General features: G+C 33.2%; 1 protein-coding gene across 6 annotated transcripts; it reads right to left on the bottom strand.

Annotated features, from left to right (window-relative positions):
* Nucleotides 1–154: 154 nt before the first annotated feature.
* Nucleotides 155–17,801, bottom strand: LOC106066322 (uncharacterized). 6 transcript variants are annotated; one of them, XM_013225320.2, is made up of 5 exons: nucleotides 17,633–17,793; nucleotides 11,997–12,057; nucleotides 9,966–10,055; nucleotides 8,022–8,199; nucleotides 155–7,487 (listed from the first exon to the last, which is right to left on the bottom strand). In XM_013225320.2, exons 4-5 carry the CDS (start codon nucleotides 8,194–8,196, stop codon nucleotides 3,691–3,693), a joined length of 3,972 nt encoding a protein of 1,323 aa, XP_013080774.2. In that variant the 5' UTR covers nucleotides 8,197–8,199; nucleotides 9,966–10,055; nucleotides 11,997–12,057; nucleotides 17,633–17,793; the 3' UTR covers nucleotides 155–3,690. The 6 variants fall into 6 exon arrangements, with proteins under 6 accessions (XP_013080774.2, XP_013080788.2, XP_055867295.1 ...); XM_013225334.2 differs by having other exon boundaries at nucleotides 17,708–17,790; XM_056011320.1 differs by having other exon boundaries at nucleotides 17,735–17,749.
* Between the last annotated feature and the right edge of the window lie 228 nt (nucleotides 17,802–18,029).

Raw genomic sequence — 18,029 nt, forward strand, 5'->3', positions numbered from 1 at the left:
CTAAGTAAACCAATTTCCATTTGACACATACTAATCCACAGGGAGATGATGTTGCCTATTTCTAGTGTCAACAGTTAAATTTTGAAGAAAAAAAAAGGTGTCAAAATATCAAACACTGAGCCATATAAAAAAAAATCTCAAACCACAACAAAGATCATTACCGATTTATCTTTAATTGCAAATTAAATACATACATGTCAATAATTTACAGAAACACAACTGGCTGTGCTTACACACAATTTAGTGGAGGTGACTAAACAAACTCTCATAGCCCGGAATAGGTCAACAACAAGGTGAGTCTAATACTTATGTCTGATAGGTCACATCTCACCAATAACTAATAAGCATATTACATAGCTCCACACACTCACAAGTTCACATTTTACAGCATTGCTATGTCTCACCAAACAGCACATCAAATTACTAGACAGCCCCACTCGTGAATATATGACATTGGAGACCACATATTACATCACAAGACAGTCTCACAAATAACATGATTTTACTAGATACACATCAGCTAAGACAAAATCAGAACATTCTCACAGATGAAAGACTGAAAATGACAAGAATTAAGCCTATTGTGTACTGTATGTTTCACATACCTACCAAACTATTCTCACAATTTTTATCTACACATAAAATACATTGGCCTTAATACATGAGAGGACATGAACATTGAGACCAGATTACATAGATGACCTTGTCATTGTCTGCAAGCAATAAAGGTTAACATTCTTTAAAAAGACTAATATGAAAATACTTTAAAATAACAAACAAGAAAAAAAAAAACAATAGCTTGCAATAATCTGTTCTACAGCGTATAGTGAGACAACTGACTTTCAGTAAGGTAATTTCTTTAAAGAGAAAATGAAATGGTGCTTATACATAAACAAAATCAAACAGCAGATACCAAACTGTGAAAGCGAAATAGTCGCAGATATTCTGATAGTGCTATGTCAAAGTGCATCATTCCCCATTTAAAAAAACAATATCTAAGGCAGGAAAAAAAAAAAAAGAAAAAAAAAATTTGATGTACCAATCCTTAATTCTGCTATATACAAAGTTCAACATGAGAAAAAAAAAGTGAATTGGTATAACTCAAACTACATTTAATTGAAATATGTAAACATAAAAATAGAAAAAAACAAACAAACACAAAAAAGCAATAAATACATTAATTTAAAAAAATAAAACACCCTAATCACACAAAACTAGAGAAAAATTTCAATAAAAAAAAAAAAAGAATTTTCCATACATCTATATAATGTTCTTAGCATAATTTGTGTTTATGTGTGTGTAATAGCTACATGTATTACAATAAATGTACAAGTACTAATAGTTTAAATAAAATGAGACATAACCTCTTCCTTTGCTAGTTTATTAATGTTTAGAAATTTAACTAACCATATATTAACAGAATTTAGAAAGAAGTAGGTCCAAAAACTATCTTTCTTGGTGTAATTATGTAGCTTCTCCCCATTTTCTTTAAATTGACAATTTAAAAAATAAATAAATAAAAAGTAAAGTATGAAATGCATACAAATTCATATTCTCTGTAGAGCTGCGAAAACTTTGGCATAATCTAAAAAAAATAAATAATTTATTTCAATAACTTCATATTTAGAGAGAAGAGAGGAAGGTGCACAGCTTTTTTTGCGGCAGCAAAAGTTTCATAATAATTAAAATCAAATCCAAATAAAATTAATTATTATGCAGATAGTTCTAGCTAATACTATACATGATGTTTGATAATTAACTTTGAAAAGTAGTATATAATGTTCTAAGAAATTTACATGACAGAAAAAGCCAATTTAAGGAAGTTATATGCAAAAAATATATATTTCTTTTTCATAAAATGATATTTGATGTGATCATAACATTTAACAAGCTAAATTTAAATTAACTGTTCTACAGTAGCTTGTGAAAAAGCATACTTTTAAAAATACTAATTACCTTTAGGTGATTATGTCAAAAATTAAAAGAGCTTAAAAAAAAAAAAAAAAAAAAAAGAGGTTATATTTTTTTCATTTTTTATTGCAAGAATGGTATTCAATTTGAAAAAAAAAAAAAAAGAGTAATTCCATCAAATGAATATTATTATTTTTACTCTAAAACACCTAAGCATATTTAGTTGTAGCTTAACAGCAAGCGTCAACACTTGGTTTATAACAAACTCTGGATCTTGTATATAAAAGAAATCAATGTGGCTTAATGAACTGGGATATAATGAGGTATGGCTTCATGTAAAAGAAATCAACATACCAATTTTAAAACAAAACCATGCCAACTGAATCAAGGTATCATTTCATTAATAACTTTCCTAAAGAAATCTTAAAACAATCACATAACAAAAGAATAGTTGTTTTTTTTTAGTCAAATAAGGAACATTGTTTGTGATTTCACAGAATTCATCATAATTTTTGTTTTAATGTCTCTTAAAAACTAAGGTGTTAAATAATAACATTTGTAGAGATATTTCACAAAACTTTGAACATAAAACATTTTCCATCCACACTGAAGATTCATGAAAACATACAATGTTCTTAAAAGTATATGGTTAACCCAAAACCTACTTTGCTATTTTACATATACTATCAAATGTATGTAAAAGCGGCAAGAATATTCATAGTAATCATTCTCACCAATTCTAGATTAGTGTGAAACATTCACAGCCTTCCTAAATAAATGCGAGAGTATAGATTTGAGTGGAAGCATTAATGGATTATGGCTTGCAAATACATAACAGTAAAACTCAATCACATAATTCAAATGAACATTACTAAATGTTAAAAATTTTGTTTACAGTAAAAATAAACTTAGATGCAAATTTTCACAACTAATTTGATAATTTAAAAAATTCAAGTTAATGTAATGCTCTACACCATTGTTTGATAAAATAAATAAAGAACAGTATAAATACTAACACAATTACCATGATAAACTTCTACTTAAGACCTAGTCTTGGTAAATTTTAATCTGTGTATGTTTCTGTTACACAAAGGCCAGAAGAAAAAAGTTAATTTAGTGGCTTCAAACAATTCTATACTATAATAAATATATTTTCATTTAAAAAAATATTTTTTTTTTGCTATTAAAGTTGATAAATTTATTAAGTGCAAATTTTTAATTTCTGATATTTCATTGCTTATATGGTCGGTCTACTAATACTTTATTGTATTTTTATGTTGAAAGAAAAAAAAAAAGTAAGTGCTAAAGTGACATTACATTAGCACAGACTAGCTGAGTAAGTAACTTGTGTCATAAAAAGAACTTTCTTCAGCAATATGATTAGATAGTAAATGTGTAAAATTGTCAAAATGATTTCACCAAAATTTATTGCCACATAAATGTCCATGTGATAAATTATTGCTAACAAACTTTGAAAACAGAAGAGAATAAGAAGAAAGAAGAAAAAAAAAATTCATTTGCCCTTACAAAAGAACACACCTTTGAACTAGCAAGTGATCACATTCAAAAGAACAAAGTTTGAAGGTTGTGCTCTTTTACATTGTTTCATCAGAACATTATACTCACTGTTATTACAGTAAGTGCAAATCCAACAACACACACACAAATATTTGAACAGGATACTTATCAAATAAGATGGAAAACAATTGTTACCTGGCATTCATCTGCTCATTCCATTTAATGAAGACAAGAAAAAAACAAGGTACAATGTTCAAAAGTTCAATCAAAACTCTGGAGGAATCTAGTGACACAGTCAGGACATTCTTTACAGTTACAGACTCCATCTGGAGTCTGCTCTGTTTTATTTGCAGGTGGATTACTTGTAGCAGGTTTGTTGTTATTTGAAGCAGGTTTGGCATTACTTAGTGGTCTAATTATGTTGGGTTTTTCACTCTCTTTTGTTCTAGGAGCTTCTATCTTGTCGGGTACTTTTAATTTTGCTTCAGGGATGTTTATTTTCAACTTTGGAACACTTGACTGTATTGTCTTAGGAACAAGTTTAGAGTCAGCTGAAATACTTTTTGCTATTAAATTACTACCACTGCTTGTAGTTTTGGGAACATTTGTGACGGATGTCTCTCCACCCCTTTTTAAATGCAAAACAAGAGGTGCATTACTATCATCTTTATCAACAGTTTCTATTTCACCACTCAAGGCAGAAGCAAAAGATGTGGGTTTTTTGGGAGGAAAAGAGGCCACTTTATCTTGGGCGTCTTGGGGAACCTTTTTAAACGTCTTTTTATGAGCTAGGTCAAATTTCCCAGGTTGGTTCACCCCTGAACGTTTAGGATGAGATTGCATGTGATGGTTTAGATCTGCCTTGTCAACAAAAGCTTTGCTGCACATATGACAGCGTAACAGCTTTTCTGGAACATGGGTCTTGCGATGCGCTGACAAAAGATTTCTCTCTGTGAAACATTTATGGCAAATATCACATTCGAATGGTTTGTCATCTGTATGGATACGTACATGGTCCAGGAGAGAAGGCTTTGATGTGAACATCTCCCCACATTCTCCACACTTGAATTTAGCTTTTGCTAATTCACTTTGAGCATCCAAATCTTTATTGAGTTCAACAACCAACTTCATCTTTTTATCAGACATAGACTGTTTATTTAAAGGCTGTGAGCTGCCATTTGTGGGACTTCTATGTGCCCTGGGATCCCTGCTATTGATGGCTTGCCCCAAATATTCATTATTTTTCTTCTTCTCATCTGTCCCTGGGGTGGGGGCAGTATCTTTAGCCTCCATCTCCATCATGTGGTCTTCCATATGGGTCATAAGATCTTGCTTACTGTGGTACCGCTGTGGACAATAACCACACACAAATTTTGGAGTGTTAGAATCTGAGTCCTCCTTATCCATTGCCTTCTCCATCTTCTCATCTTTATCAATATCAAATTTAACAGATGACTTTTGTTTTACACCAGAATCTTCCAATTTCTTTCGACCAGTTTTTATCTTTGCACTAACAACCCCTACTTTCTTTTTCATTTTGTTGCCTTTCACTTGTGTTTTCTGGGTTTGTCGGGCCACTGTAGCAGAATTAGCACTAGAGAAATATTTTTCCATTAAAGACATGTGTTTTTCTGTTGCATCACTTGCAGATTCTGCTGTTGCCTTTTCATCTGATTGCTGCTCTTTAACAGCTAGACCACAGTCTCCTAATTCTTCAGTCTCCATTGCAGTATCTGCTGGTATTTCTTCGCTTAATAGTTTCTTATTTTTGGCTTTGCTATTTTTCTTTTTTGCAGCCTTTCTTTTCTTTTTCAGTGGTGAGTCTGAGATGCCAGAAACTATTTCTGCTGAAGAGTTACCACTCAACTTGATGGATATTTTAAGACCCCCCACTTTTCTCTCTGTAGATTTTTTAACTTTGTCAGATTCAGCTTCAAAAATATCATCCTCTTCTATCACATGCGCTTCATCTTCATCAATCACATAGTCATCATCACTTTTTTCCTCAATTGTCTCTTCGTCACTTGCCTCATCAATCAACTTTGAATGCACTGGAGTCTTTCTGGAGCTTCGCAAAGATTTTTTTTCTGTGGCTTGCTCTTCTTCTTCATCTTCATCTGCTTGACGAAAGTCAGAGTAATTAGAGTCTGCCTGTTGCTCAATAAGTCTCATTGCATTATCTTTTGATTTGCGGCTAGAACTTCGCCGTGGTGTTACCTCCTGTAAGACTTCACGAGCCTTTGGTGGAGCCCTCTTTTTCTTAGGAATAGTATTTACTACAGGCTCACCAGCCTCCTCAAGTTGAACTTCTGTGTTAACCAAGGTTTCATCCTCATGGCTTATGGCTGCTTTAGTTTTTTTGGCACGACCTTGTTTTCTGGTTGGCTGCTTTCTAGGCTTGGGTGGAAGACCAGAAGCTTTACGTTTCCTTCCTCTAGTAGCTTTAGCCTTGCCACGAATGGGTGGTGTACTAGAAAATTCATTTTCTGGATTATCAAGGTTTTGTGGTTCACTATTATTTACAATCATTTTTACATCAAATGAACTGTTGTCAATTTCATTATTATGTGTTTCTTCAGCTAACACAAGACTCTTTTCTTCTTCCACCTCAGTATCATTATCACTTTCAACAGTTTTTCTTGTAGATTCCTCAATGAACGAATCAATAGATTGAGCTAAACTGGCATTAAATCCTGATCCAAAAGTGTTGTCTGAAGAGTTTAGAGGAAACATTGAATCGCCATTATTGTCCCCAGAGCTGTTATTTAAAGATAAATCTATAGTAGACACATCTTCAGGATTTGTGGAATCCCAAACATCAGTGAAACTGTTCTCAGATTTCTCACCACTATTTTTTCCTGAAGATCTGTCTGTTTCTTCTTTAAGGCTGTCGCTCTTGTTTTCAATATTTGTAGAGGATTCATCCACAACACAAGGCTGAGAAGAATCATTATCTGGCTCTTGTGAAGGGAATGAGAAGAGAGATGCATCCCTACCGTAAAAGTTGGACTTTTTGGGTGTGCTTTTGAGTGGTTTAACAAGCTTAGCCTGAGAGCTGATGGATAGTTCCAGCTGCTGTTTGTTAGTGACATCAGATGGTGTTTCCATATTGTCAGAAGATAACACTTTGCTTTTGTTCAACAAAGTATGTAGAAGTGGTAGCTTGTCATTACCAGCTACAGTGCCACTCACAGGTACATGAACAGGAGCTCTCATCAATTCTGGAAGCAATGACTGAGTTTTATCAGTCTTTGTGCTGATAGCTGTAGTCATGTCTAATGGTGTATCTGAAGGACTGGGTATCTCATTGTATGTGCTGCCAGAGTGAAGCATATGTGTGAGTACTTTATTATCCTGAATACTTTGTGAAGGAAGGCCTGTGGGGCCTTGCTCCATCTTAGAAAAATAGCTAAAAATGTCGGTAGGGTCAGAGGAAGATAGGGAGGGAGCATAGCTCACAGCAACATCATTTTCTCTCATCAGTAGCTCTGCTACTCGCCCTTGATTCATAAGTGATCTAGATATTGAAAGTTTATCTGCCACTGTGGTAGGAGGTGAGACTGGAGAATACTCCCCTGAAGATTCCAGTGAATTCATGTCAGTGACCACGGTTAAAGGATGAGAGGCTTTCTCAATATTTGATGCTTTTGACAAGTTCATTAACTGACCCAAATGCTGAACGGCTTTCTCATGAGAAGAGTTTTGAGTAGGATGTTGGTAGTAAGTGTTATGGCTTTCAGACACAGAGCTAGCAACAGCAGAGGTGAATGGTGTTCTAGTTGAATTAATGCTGGAAAAGTTTGAGATAGGATGGCTCTTGATCAAACTATCGTTTTTTTCCCCCAGCTCATCTAATGGAGAATATCTGTTTTGCATATGTCTGATTGAATCGTGAGCTCCATAAGAGCCCAGAGACTGATCAAGAGACATCATATGAGTCCAAGCAGAACGTTCATTAAGTTGGTGCTCAGGTTGACTCTGCATAGAAAGGCCATACTGGGAGAGGAGGGATGAATTCATCAAATGAGAGCTTTGACTAACTTGAGCTAAGGAGTTTTCTGAAATATAAAAAAAGAATATTTGAAAATGTTAATGCCTATCTCACAGACATCATTATTTACTATGTTATATTGCCACCCGGAATCATAATTATAAAATCACAACTTGTCTTGATCACAGTCTAAAACCAATAGCAGTATGTCTCCTTCTGTACTATTGGCCTATTTTTTTAATTTTCTCTTAAGAATACATTCCAAGGCATCAAGGGATGGCTATGTGCTATGCTTCCTCTCTCAATCAAAACCAAAGGAATGCTGTGCAATACAAAGGGAACCAACTCAGTAGCAGAATATCAAAAAGGCTGCACAATGATTTTTACTCAAGGCAGCAGAAGTTTGAAATTAGTGTACCTCTCTCCCAGATGATGCCTTAAGTTGGCTAACTCAGAGGTTCACAGTTTTAGACGTGGCAGGTGTACCCATTCACCCCTTAAGTTTCAGGCCTGTCTGAAAACTTTGTTTCCTTGTCACAATCTTCATAACAAAATAAAAAAACAGAGAGACTTAAATCTTAGCTATGACAATGATTATTACCCATAGAAAAAGTCACTGGCATTGTTCTGTTGGTATGCATTGGGTAATCTCGTAATGGTTGGCTGGAAGGGTGGGGAAATACGCTTGAAGGGTTTTCCTGATGGGACTGTAACTGGTTGAACCACATGTCTAAAGGCAGTCCTTCAAAGCCATCAAGATTAGAAGGGTTATCCATGACCTGGAAAGAAGAAATAACAAATAATTCTTTATCAAAAAGTAAATATTTACCCCTTTATAATCTGTTTAATCAGAAAATACTTTGACAAAAATCTTTTTATTAAAAAAAAAAAAAAAAAAAACAAATGAAAAAAGATGCCATTAAAATTATCACTATTAAAAGACATGTATCCTTATTTTTTTTTTTGTATGCTTCTTTGACATTATTGATTGAGCTCTACTGTGAGTCTATGTCACTTGACCTACATTGGTTATGCCATACAAAGAAAACAGACAGATGCAAGAAATATTGATTTTTACATGCTAGGTAAGACAACTTATTATATCTGCTGAAAGTTAGTAGAAGTTTACCAAGTAGTTACTCTGAATAATGATTTTAAATGAAATCTAATGGGTAATTATGAAATAAGACATTGAGCACAATTGTAAACACACTACAACATTTGCATATATTTTCTTTAAAATAGGCACACTTTCTGAATTATAATCAGGGTTATGTCTAGTTTTTTTTTTCTTTCCAAAACAAAATTAAGTTTGAGTTTTGAGTTTTTGTCACATCAGTACAATTTAGGCCATGTCGCGTCCGCAATCTTTCAAGGATTACTCTTCCTTCATATCACCAGAGCTAAATTCCATACAGTTAAATCATTAAAAGCAAGGTCTATTCACAATTAAAATAGTAACGTTTGTAAAAATGTAATAATTTAGTAAAATTCTTTTGTAAATATTATATGGTCATAATTTCACCAATCAAATCTTCATAGACAACCCCACCTCCTGGACAAAGCCCAGAAAGAAAATTCAATTTGATTTGATGGTCTCTTGCGCTTTCCATGTAGGAGCAAAGTTTATTTAGGATCTCCCAAAAGCATACTCTTTAATTTTTAAATTTCATCTATACCATATGGTGATTTTACTTCAGGCATTTATTTTAGTTTTGCATGGACCAGCAATATACTTTTCACCTCTGCCCTGGTCTATGGCGGTAGTAACCCAGACGACGACTGAGCAGGTATGGATTTATTTATGGTCATAATCACATTTGGTGTGATAAGGGCTAGATACTTGCATGGCAATGCCAAATCCCTCCCCATGCCTGACCACAGCTTGGTACCTCCAATTAGGTGGTTTGCCTTGGTTCTGAACATGTGGCCGTTGTAGTCCATCTTAGGACTCCTCCGCCCTTGCTGGTGACCTTAGTCAAGAAGGCCTTTCGTAGAGTGGTGCCATGTTATCACCACCCCCTCACACGGTTTAGTTTGCCAGATCAAGCAGTTTTCATGGTGCTTGGAGAGTTGTATAACTTTAAAATTTCAGGAGTTCCAGAGATACTAAATGTCCTGCAGTATCCAACATTAACCAATATCATATTCTTCGCTTTGGGAAGTAGCATAAGCAGTGAAAGCCCTAAAAAAGGGAAAATCAGATGGAGTTGACAGCATTCCTGGTGAATTTCCACAGGAGAAACCATAATAAACACACTTTTTAAGATTTGCAACAAGATCAGGCAGTCAGGGGAATGGCCCAGCCTTGTACCCAATCACTCATCATCACTCTTCCAAAGAAAGGCAATTTACAATTCTGTCAAAACTACCGCACCATCAGCCTCATAAGCCATCCCAGCAAAGTTCATGTTAAAAATTATACTAAACTGGATAAAACCGACAGCAGACGCTGCCTACTTTCACAAACTCTTTTCAATATATAATGAAAGATGCTCTCCACGGCTATGAAGGTACTATAAGCATTGGAGGAAAAATTACTAACTTGCACTTCTTTAATGACATAGATGGCCCAGCAGGGACAGAAGAACTAGCAAAGACAAGACATCCACAGCATATGGTATGCAAATAAATGCTGAAAAAAAAAAAACTTAAATTATGACCAATAGCCAAAAGGGCTTTAAAAGGGGCATCAGCATTGAAGGTGAAAAGCTGACAAGTGTCAGTAGTTTAAAATACCTCGGAGCTATTATCTCAGATGATGGAACCAAACCCAAATTACTGGCTCGAATAAAACAGTTCACAGCAGCACTGGCAAAACTCAAAACAATATGGAAAGACAAAGGCATAGCCCTCAGATGTGATGCCCTCCCTGGTCATAGCCACATTCTTATATATGCTTATGGGTCTTGGAAGCTGACTGCAGAGCTAGAGAATCCTAGCAATGGAATTAAGATGCTACAGAAGGATCCTAGGTTGCACATTTAAAGACTGCATCACAAACGAAGAGATTAGAAACAGGGTTACTAGGGCAATAGGCCCAACAATGACCTGCTAACTATTGTAAACACAAAAACATAAACTTAAACTCTTTGGCCATATTACAAGGTGTTCAGGGCTTGCAAAGACCTTCCTTCAGGGAACAGTATCAGGAAAAAGAAGAAGAGGCAGACAGAGAAAGTGATGGGAAGACAACATAAAAGAATGGATGCCCTGCCATTGAAAGAGGTTCTTTCCAGGCAAAAGACAGAGAGAAATGGAGAAAGATCAGACCTGCCTACCAAAAAAAGTCCAAAAGCGTAACGCTGATGGTCAAAATGCGTATTTTGGCACCAGAATGCGTAACACTTACGCGATCCACTATTTTGTCATATATATAATATTAGATCTAGATGTCATGATTAGATCTACAATCTAAATCTAGATCAGTACGACAATAGAGATGATATCTAGACTAGATCTGGATCTATGTCTATATAATGAATATAATCTACTGAGAATCTACTCTAAATCTGGGCTGTGTTACCGATGCCGTGAATCCGCTACAAACGTAGGTCTGCTCCAAACTTTCGTAGGCCTACCTTCATCCTTGATCTATTCTATACCAAGACTAAGAATGTCTAGTCTAGATCTGGACTAGATAGTAGTAGATGTTATCGATCTAGATCTAGATCTAGTCAATCTAAATCATACTACAACTAACACTAAATTGGAACTAGAGTGTAGAGTAAAGTAGAGAATCATGACATAACGTAATGGCTAGCTAGATCTAGATCTATTCCTGTATAACAAGTTATCTAGATTCTAGCTCTAGAATCCAGATCTAGATCTAGACTAGATATCTACAATGTCACTCAATGTGTTTTGAATCGATAGCACTTTGATATTTATTTTCTATACAAATGAATACGGGAATCAGGGATTCAACATATTTAATTTCTACTAATGAACTTACAAAAAAAAAAAAAAAAAAAAGTCACGTTGGTTTATCAGCTAACTGACGGTACCAACCCGCCACTCCCTCACTCTTCATTTCTATACTAAATCTAATTGCTTTTAAGAACCAATCAACGTATAAATCTGGACACAATGTGTTCCCCCACCTTTTCTGTCCCCCCCCCCCAACAGGACGGCTTAGCGCGGCCTTAGCGTGACCTCCGTGACCGCTCGTAAGCTAGTCAAGAGGGGGGGGGAAGGATACGAAATGCGTAACGCGACGGGTTAAATGCGTATTTGCGTACTGACGGTCATTTTTCGGAGATTTTGCGTAACGAATACGCATTTTGCGTAACGGTAGGCAGGTCTGAAAGATGGTTGACAAATCTTGTGTGGTGCCCCAATGGTCCAACAGACTAAGGGATAGGTGAAGGTGAAACCACATATATTTTGTTTCTTATTAAATCTGATTTTATCAATGTCTTCATTATGCAATAGCTTATTATAATATTTGGGAAGTACCTCCCTATTAAAAAGTGAAAATTTTAGCGTTTAGACCAGTTAAATTTAAAATATCGAAAATAATTGTTTATAAAGATAAATTTGTTGACAGAAGAACAGAAATAAAACAAGTACATACCACTTTATATAAATGTCACAGATATGTTGGCTGAGAGTAGAAAAATCATTATAGAGTGTACCTGAAGATATGGAAAAAAAAATGATTAGATCATACATATATTTATAGCATGTGAATGTTAATACTATAAAGTAAGCTTGTTCTCGTTAGGTGTTCAATAATTACTAAATGTATAAGGTACAACACCATTCTCAAGTCCATGTTATGCCTATTTATTCATGTGGATCAACATTTAAAGATACCTATAACAAACATAAATAAATTCAAAGTAGTTATTAAATGCCTGGTATGGTACCCTGTCTACTGAAGAAACTAGGTATATTTGTGACTTTTAGTCACAGGGAGACATAATTTCATACTTTGCAAAATATAATTTCTAGATTAATCCATAGTATGAATATTTTAGTAGGTTACTGAGTTTCATCAACAGTTGATAAGTTATTGGCTATTGTGCTGGCCACTGAAATAGTTAAGAATTGTTTCATGAACTACTAGGTTTGGACGGAAAAATTTTATTTTGTAGCTTGGATATCAAAAAAATTATTATTCAAAAGAAGGGTTTACAGTAATATTATTTTTTCACTGTGATATATTTTTGTTAACAAATTATTTAAGCTTATTCAGGTACAAAAAAAAGTCACAAGTCTATTTCACTCTCAAAGAGAGACAACCTCAGGGGTGCCACCCATGAGACCAAGTAAACCCTGAAACCAGAATTTCCAAATTTTACAAACCCTGAAATCATAAACCCCAAACTTTACCAACCCTGAAACGTACCGCATATACAATTTAAGCACCAAAATTTTACGAAAGAAGAACAGTATTAAATTACTACCTAGATCTGTATCATAATATGCCCCCCATGTTTTAAATATGTAATTAGTAAGCCTATCATTATAATAAATAGAGTTTGTGAGTATTTATTGATAAAGCTTGTAATACAAGTTAAGAGGATTTAGTACAATTTTATATTAACAATGTTTGTAAACCTCCCCCCCCCCCCAAACACACAGTTATTTTAAATGATGTTTCTCTCTTAACATTTTTCCCCTCATTATTCCTTTGAAGCAGCCTACTTTAATCAACATTGATAAAACTGATTCCATCAATGTACATGCATGGACCTGTAAATCTATTGCAACAAGATAAAATTGATTTTGAGATTTAGTACAGATCTACTCCAAAATGAACATTAAGATTTAGTTTCTAATATTTAAATGTAGACCTAGATGGCTAGAATGTGCTGGACTGCTTATACATAATTATAATTTATTTGCATAAATCTATTGACCAATCGATCTATTTTTTCTAGCCTTCAGGTGAACGCAAACTTATTAATTTAATTCTTCAATCATTGATTCTAGTTCTGACCTAAAAATGATGTAAATATCCTAAATCTAGATCCTACTTCTATAATACTCTAGACATAGGCTAAGGCTCTATGTCTATATGGAACCTATACAAATTTTAAAATATAAAACATGGGAAAAAAAAAAATTTCTCACTCGTGAATTTTTTTTTCTATTTCTAGATCTAGGACCAGCCGCTAGGTACGCGAGTAGATCTAGACTATATCTATACTAAATACAAGACTTTACAGTCTAGATCAGATCTAGATTGACCATAGAAATAAATCTAGACTGTAAATCGAGCTGATTCGAGGCGCGTTCCGTAGATCTAGAAATTCTTTATAGATATAGATCTAGAATGTTTACACTTTTTTGTCACTTAAAAAAAAAAAAAATACTGTACCGGTAAATAAAGCTTAGTGCGCATGCAAAGTGAAAGTCTCGCGAATAGCGAGATATGAGACTGGTCGATTTTGTTTAAAAATGGCGGCTCGCGAGATCGGAACTAACAAACTAAAATTAACCGTTTTTAATGGGGGAAAATGAGCAGAAATTTCGAAAAAATCTAAATCAACTAAAAACCTGGATTTTTACAAAATTGTAGAAGGCAAACCCGGAAGGGGGGGGGGGGGGGGGAAATCGGACCCCTCAAAACCCGGATTTCCGGGTTATTCCGGAAAAGTGGCACAAATTTTTTTTTTAAATAATTAATTATTTACAGTTATCCCAGTTGAAAGTTTTTATTAAACATTATTGCCCACTTAACAACCCCATTTCAGCTACTGTATATATAATATATATATATGAAACAAAGGTGAACTCCCACAAGGGCTCTGTGACTAGTTAATATAACTGTGTTTAGAATGTCTGCAGTTACTTTTCAGCTATCTAATAGTGTTTGATTAAGATTATATCACTTCTTTTTTTACCAGTGAGAATTGTCACAACAAACAATATCCCATTAAATCAAAGAAATCTAAGAGAACTTAAATAGACCCCCCCAAACACAGATGTGACTACATTCAACGCTATGCATATTCACATAAAATAATGCAATCTCATCTTCTGACAATGCCTTTTAGTTTTATATAATGAGATTTGTAAAATAATTTTAATTTAATTATCTAATATGAGGCTTTAAGAATACATACATTTTTGGGACATTATATATTTTATATATTCATTCATACCATCAATATGTTACAAGTGCAAGAGGCATCTCAAAAGTTAGTCGAACTGGACTGCCAATGACATAAATTGGAATTAGCTCTTTAAAACAAAGTATCTGAAGGATATGCGCTAAGCTTTTTTTTTTTTTTTTTTTTGTAAAATGTTACATGTGTATACTAATTACATAACTGAACCTTCATTAAGTTATACCAGTTAACTCCGATAAAGTCTACAGAGTGCACTGACTTTAGTTTGGTGAGACAGTGCATTAAAAAAGCAATTAAAAGGCAACCCAGTATTTGTTTACCTTTTAAGAAAGGCAAGGGAGGGGTTATGTAGTAACTTTTCTTACTATTTGTTGTTTCCAAGACCCAGAAATATGCAGCCATAAAGAAGTGGAAGTTTGGAGTTTATCTTGTACTAGATCAGTTTAATTATTAAGGATGATGTACACTACAAAAACTCATATTGAAAGTGAACTTTAAGCCCCAATGAGAACATGTACATGATAAAAGTTCGGCAACAATTCAGCATACAAAAAAAAATGAAAAAATTGAAACTAAACAAAATCAACATTGCTATTTTAAATTTAAATAATTATAACATTAAGGGGTTACTGGATAGCGAATTTTATTTTTTTTATTTTTGCTTTAACTTAATAACTATTGTTATATTATATCATATGACAACTCAATAATAAAAAATATTAAATGTTGTCTAATGTTTCCGGGTTGCCATGGTAACGGCAGCCATCTTGAAAATAAACAAAAATTAGTTCATATATGAAAATTCTAAAATTTTTCAAAATATATAAATTTCAAAGCTAAAAATACTTACACCTTAAAGTATAAAGGTGGCTGGAAGGAGCTAGCTAGATTTTATACATTTTCCCTTAGTATTGTGCATTTTATGATTTTTTAAAAAAGGGTGATTTTTTTCCTGTAAAATGCATCCACATTTTTTTTTCCCAAAAGATCATATATTAAAAACTTCTTCAGCTAAAGTCATTAAAACTAGCTGATTCTCTGTATTATTTATCTCTGAATATGTGTACCAAATTTGACACATTTATCTCTATTAGTTCTAGAGATTTTAGAAATATGTTACAGGGGGGGGGGGGGGGGGGTCACAAAAAATGCATTCACTCAAAAACAGTGAATTTGTATTAAGAAAAATATGGAAAATAGTGTTCACAACGCATCATTAAAATGCTTTTTTTCAATAAAAAATGCTATTTTTTAGAAAATTTTTGGTGCCAGTTTATAAAATACATGTCCACCTATTTAATTACACCAAAATTGAAAAATCGATTTTTTTACCCAAAATCGGATCCAGTAACCCCTTAAAGTTAGAAAGAACTGTAATTTAGCATGTTTGAAATGTATATTTTATCATGAGTTGTCTATTTGATTTCCATTTTTACTTACTATGGAACAACTTACATACTGATAGATACTTAAATACTACATAGTTTATTATAAATAATACAAAAAACTATATTTAAATCTAGGATTAGATTAGATTTCTTGCACATTGGCACAATTCAGGCAATATCTTGCCCACAATCCCTCCAGGACCACTTCTCCCATATAGGTCAAGTGCAAAGTGAATAAAAGATAAAGAAAGAGAAAAAACAACAACAATGTAACATAGGAAAATAAATAATGTTTTTTGTGTGTAATTAGGTAATTAGGAAAAGACATTTATTAAGACTCATATTATGATCTTTATTTTAAGTGACATAGAACGGACCACCTAGGCAGTGGTTTACACATTTTGAGACCAAAAGAAAATCCACAGTCGAGGACAAGGTAGAAGGCAAAAAGAGAATCTAAACCAACCACCGTGGACAGTGGTTATGTATGCGCTGAATGTGGAAAAATATGTAGGTCGCAACTAGGGCTGCGTGGCTATGTGAAATACTCTACTCCTCATTAATCTTTGGATATATATATATATTTCTTCTTTCTTACTTATAAATGAATTAAAAAAAAAAACATACAATCATTGAAATGACTTAATTTTTTTTACTGAAATGAAAACGTTGGAAAATACTTAACAGTATATCAATCTAATCATGTTAATATTGTCACTGAGTAAAAATCAAACCTATAGTCAGTATACTAAATTGACTAAATCTAATCTAGATCAAAACTGACAATAGCGACTGTATAGACTATAGCTAGACTTTGGAGACCAAAACATGTAAAAAAAAATAAATAAATAAGTACTGTGACATCTCTGAACAGTTTAAATCTATTCTATAAAATAAAGCTACTAGAATAGATAGTAGGGCTAGGGACAGTAGATTTAACAGTGGCAGACAGTGCTATCTAAATTGTAATAAGATCTTGTGAATTCTAGAATGAGGATAGATCTAGTTTCTAGAATCTATAAGTTAATATAATATAGATTAAAGATCTAGTTTAAGTGATAATAAGTAGAATATTTATAGAGATTGTCTAGAGTCTATTTAGAGTCTAATGTCAACAACAACAACTGTTGACAACATGATTTAGATCTAGAATCTAGTCTAGATCTACTTGGTGATACAAATTTTATGAGCATCAGTATCTATGGCTCTATGGTGACAATGGCCAGTTACACAATAGTATTCACATACATATTGTCATATTATCATTATTTATATTATGATTTATTATTTTATGTTATCCTATCTTGATAATATAAATCATAACTTAAAAGTCACTTAAGACTTTACTAGATCTAGACTACTATACTATATACTCAGTATATTATATAGTATTTTACCGTATTTAAGACTAAGTTTGAAGCCACTAATCACTAAGTTTAAGAGTCTATTATTAATAAAAACTAAACTAAAAGAAGTACTATTCTATTACTCGTAGAGACGTAGAGTTAGAGTCTAAAACTAAAAAAAAGAAGAGCAAGAGTTAAAACTATAAAACTAAAAGTTAAAAGTTAAGGAGTACATCATAGTATTCATAGTCATAGACGATACATGTTACTTTGTTAGTCATGTTACTCAGTTACTGTGTCATGTACATTTGTACAAAAATAAAAACTTTAAAAAACATGTCTTTTTCTAACAAATTGATGAAATTGCATTCAAACTAGATCTAGATGAGTTATTACCCAAAAACGTGTTGCTGTTTTTGAATAACAAATATGTTGTACTGGGGTGAATTTAGAAAGTATGTTCAAACGCACCTATACATTTAGATATAAGTCACATACTGTAACTAAACTACAGATTTCTACATTTCTTTGCCATCTTTACATGTTTCCATTTAATCAAGCCAGAGTTTACGCATTTCTAAGCCTAATTTAAAAAAATTCAGCCTCTACAATTCAGAATGATTTAATTCACATATGACACACATTGAGATAAAAAAAATATCTTGGTTCATTAATTTTTGTGTCATTGAGATAAAAAATAAAACATCTTGATTAATTAATTTTTCTTTTTTCAATCAGAATCTTTTTTTTTTGTTCTGTACTGATTAGTAAATTGTCTGAAAACAAAATGTCT

This window comes from Biomphalaria glabrata, chromosome 1, assembly GCF_947242115.1.
Source record: "Biomphalaria glabrata chromosome 1, xgBioGlab47.1, whole genome shotgun sequence".
Classification (NCBI taxonomy): domain Eukaryota; kingdom Metazoa; phylum Mollusca; class Gastropoda; family Planorbidae; genus Biomphalaria; species Biomphalaria glabrata.

Coding starts and splice junctions, on each gene's coding strand:
- LOC106066322 (XM_013225327.2), bottom strand. CDS start 8,196: ATGGATAACCCTTCTAATCTTGATGGCTTTGAAGGACTGCCTTTAGAC. Junction 7,488..8,021: donor GCCAGTGACTTTTTCTATGG/GTAATAATCATT, acceptor TTTATATTTCAG/AAAACTCCTTAGCTCAAGTT.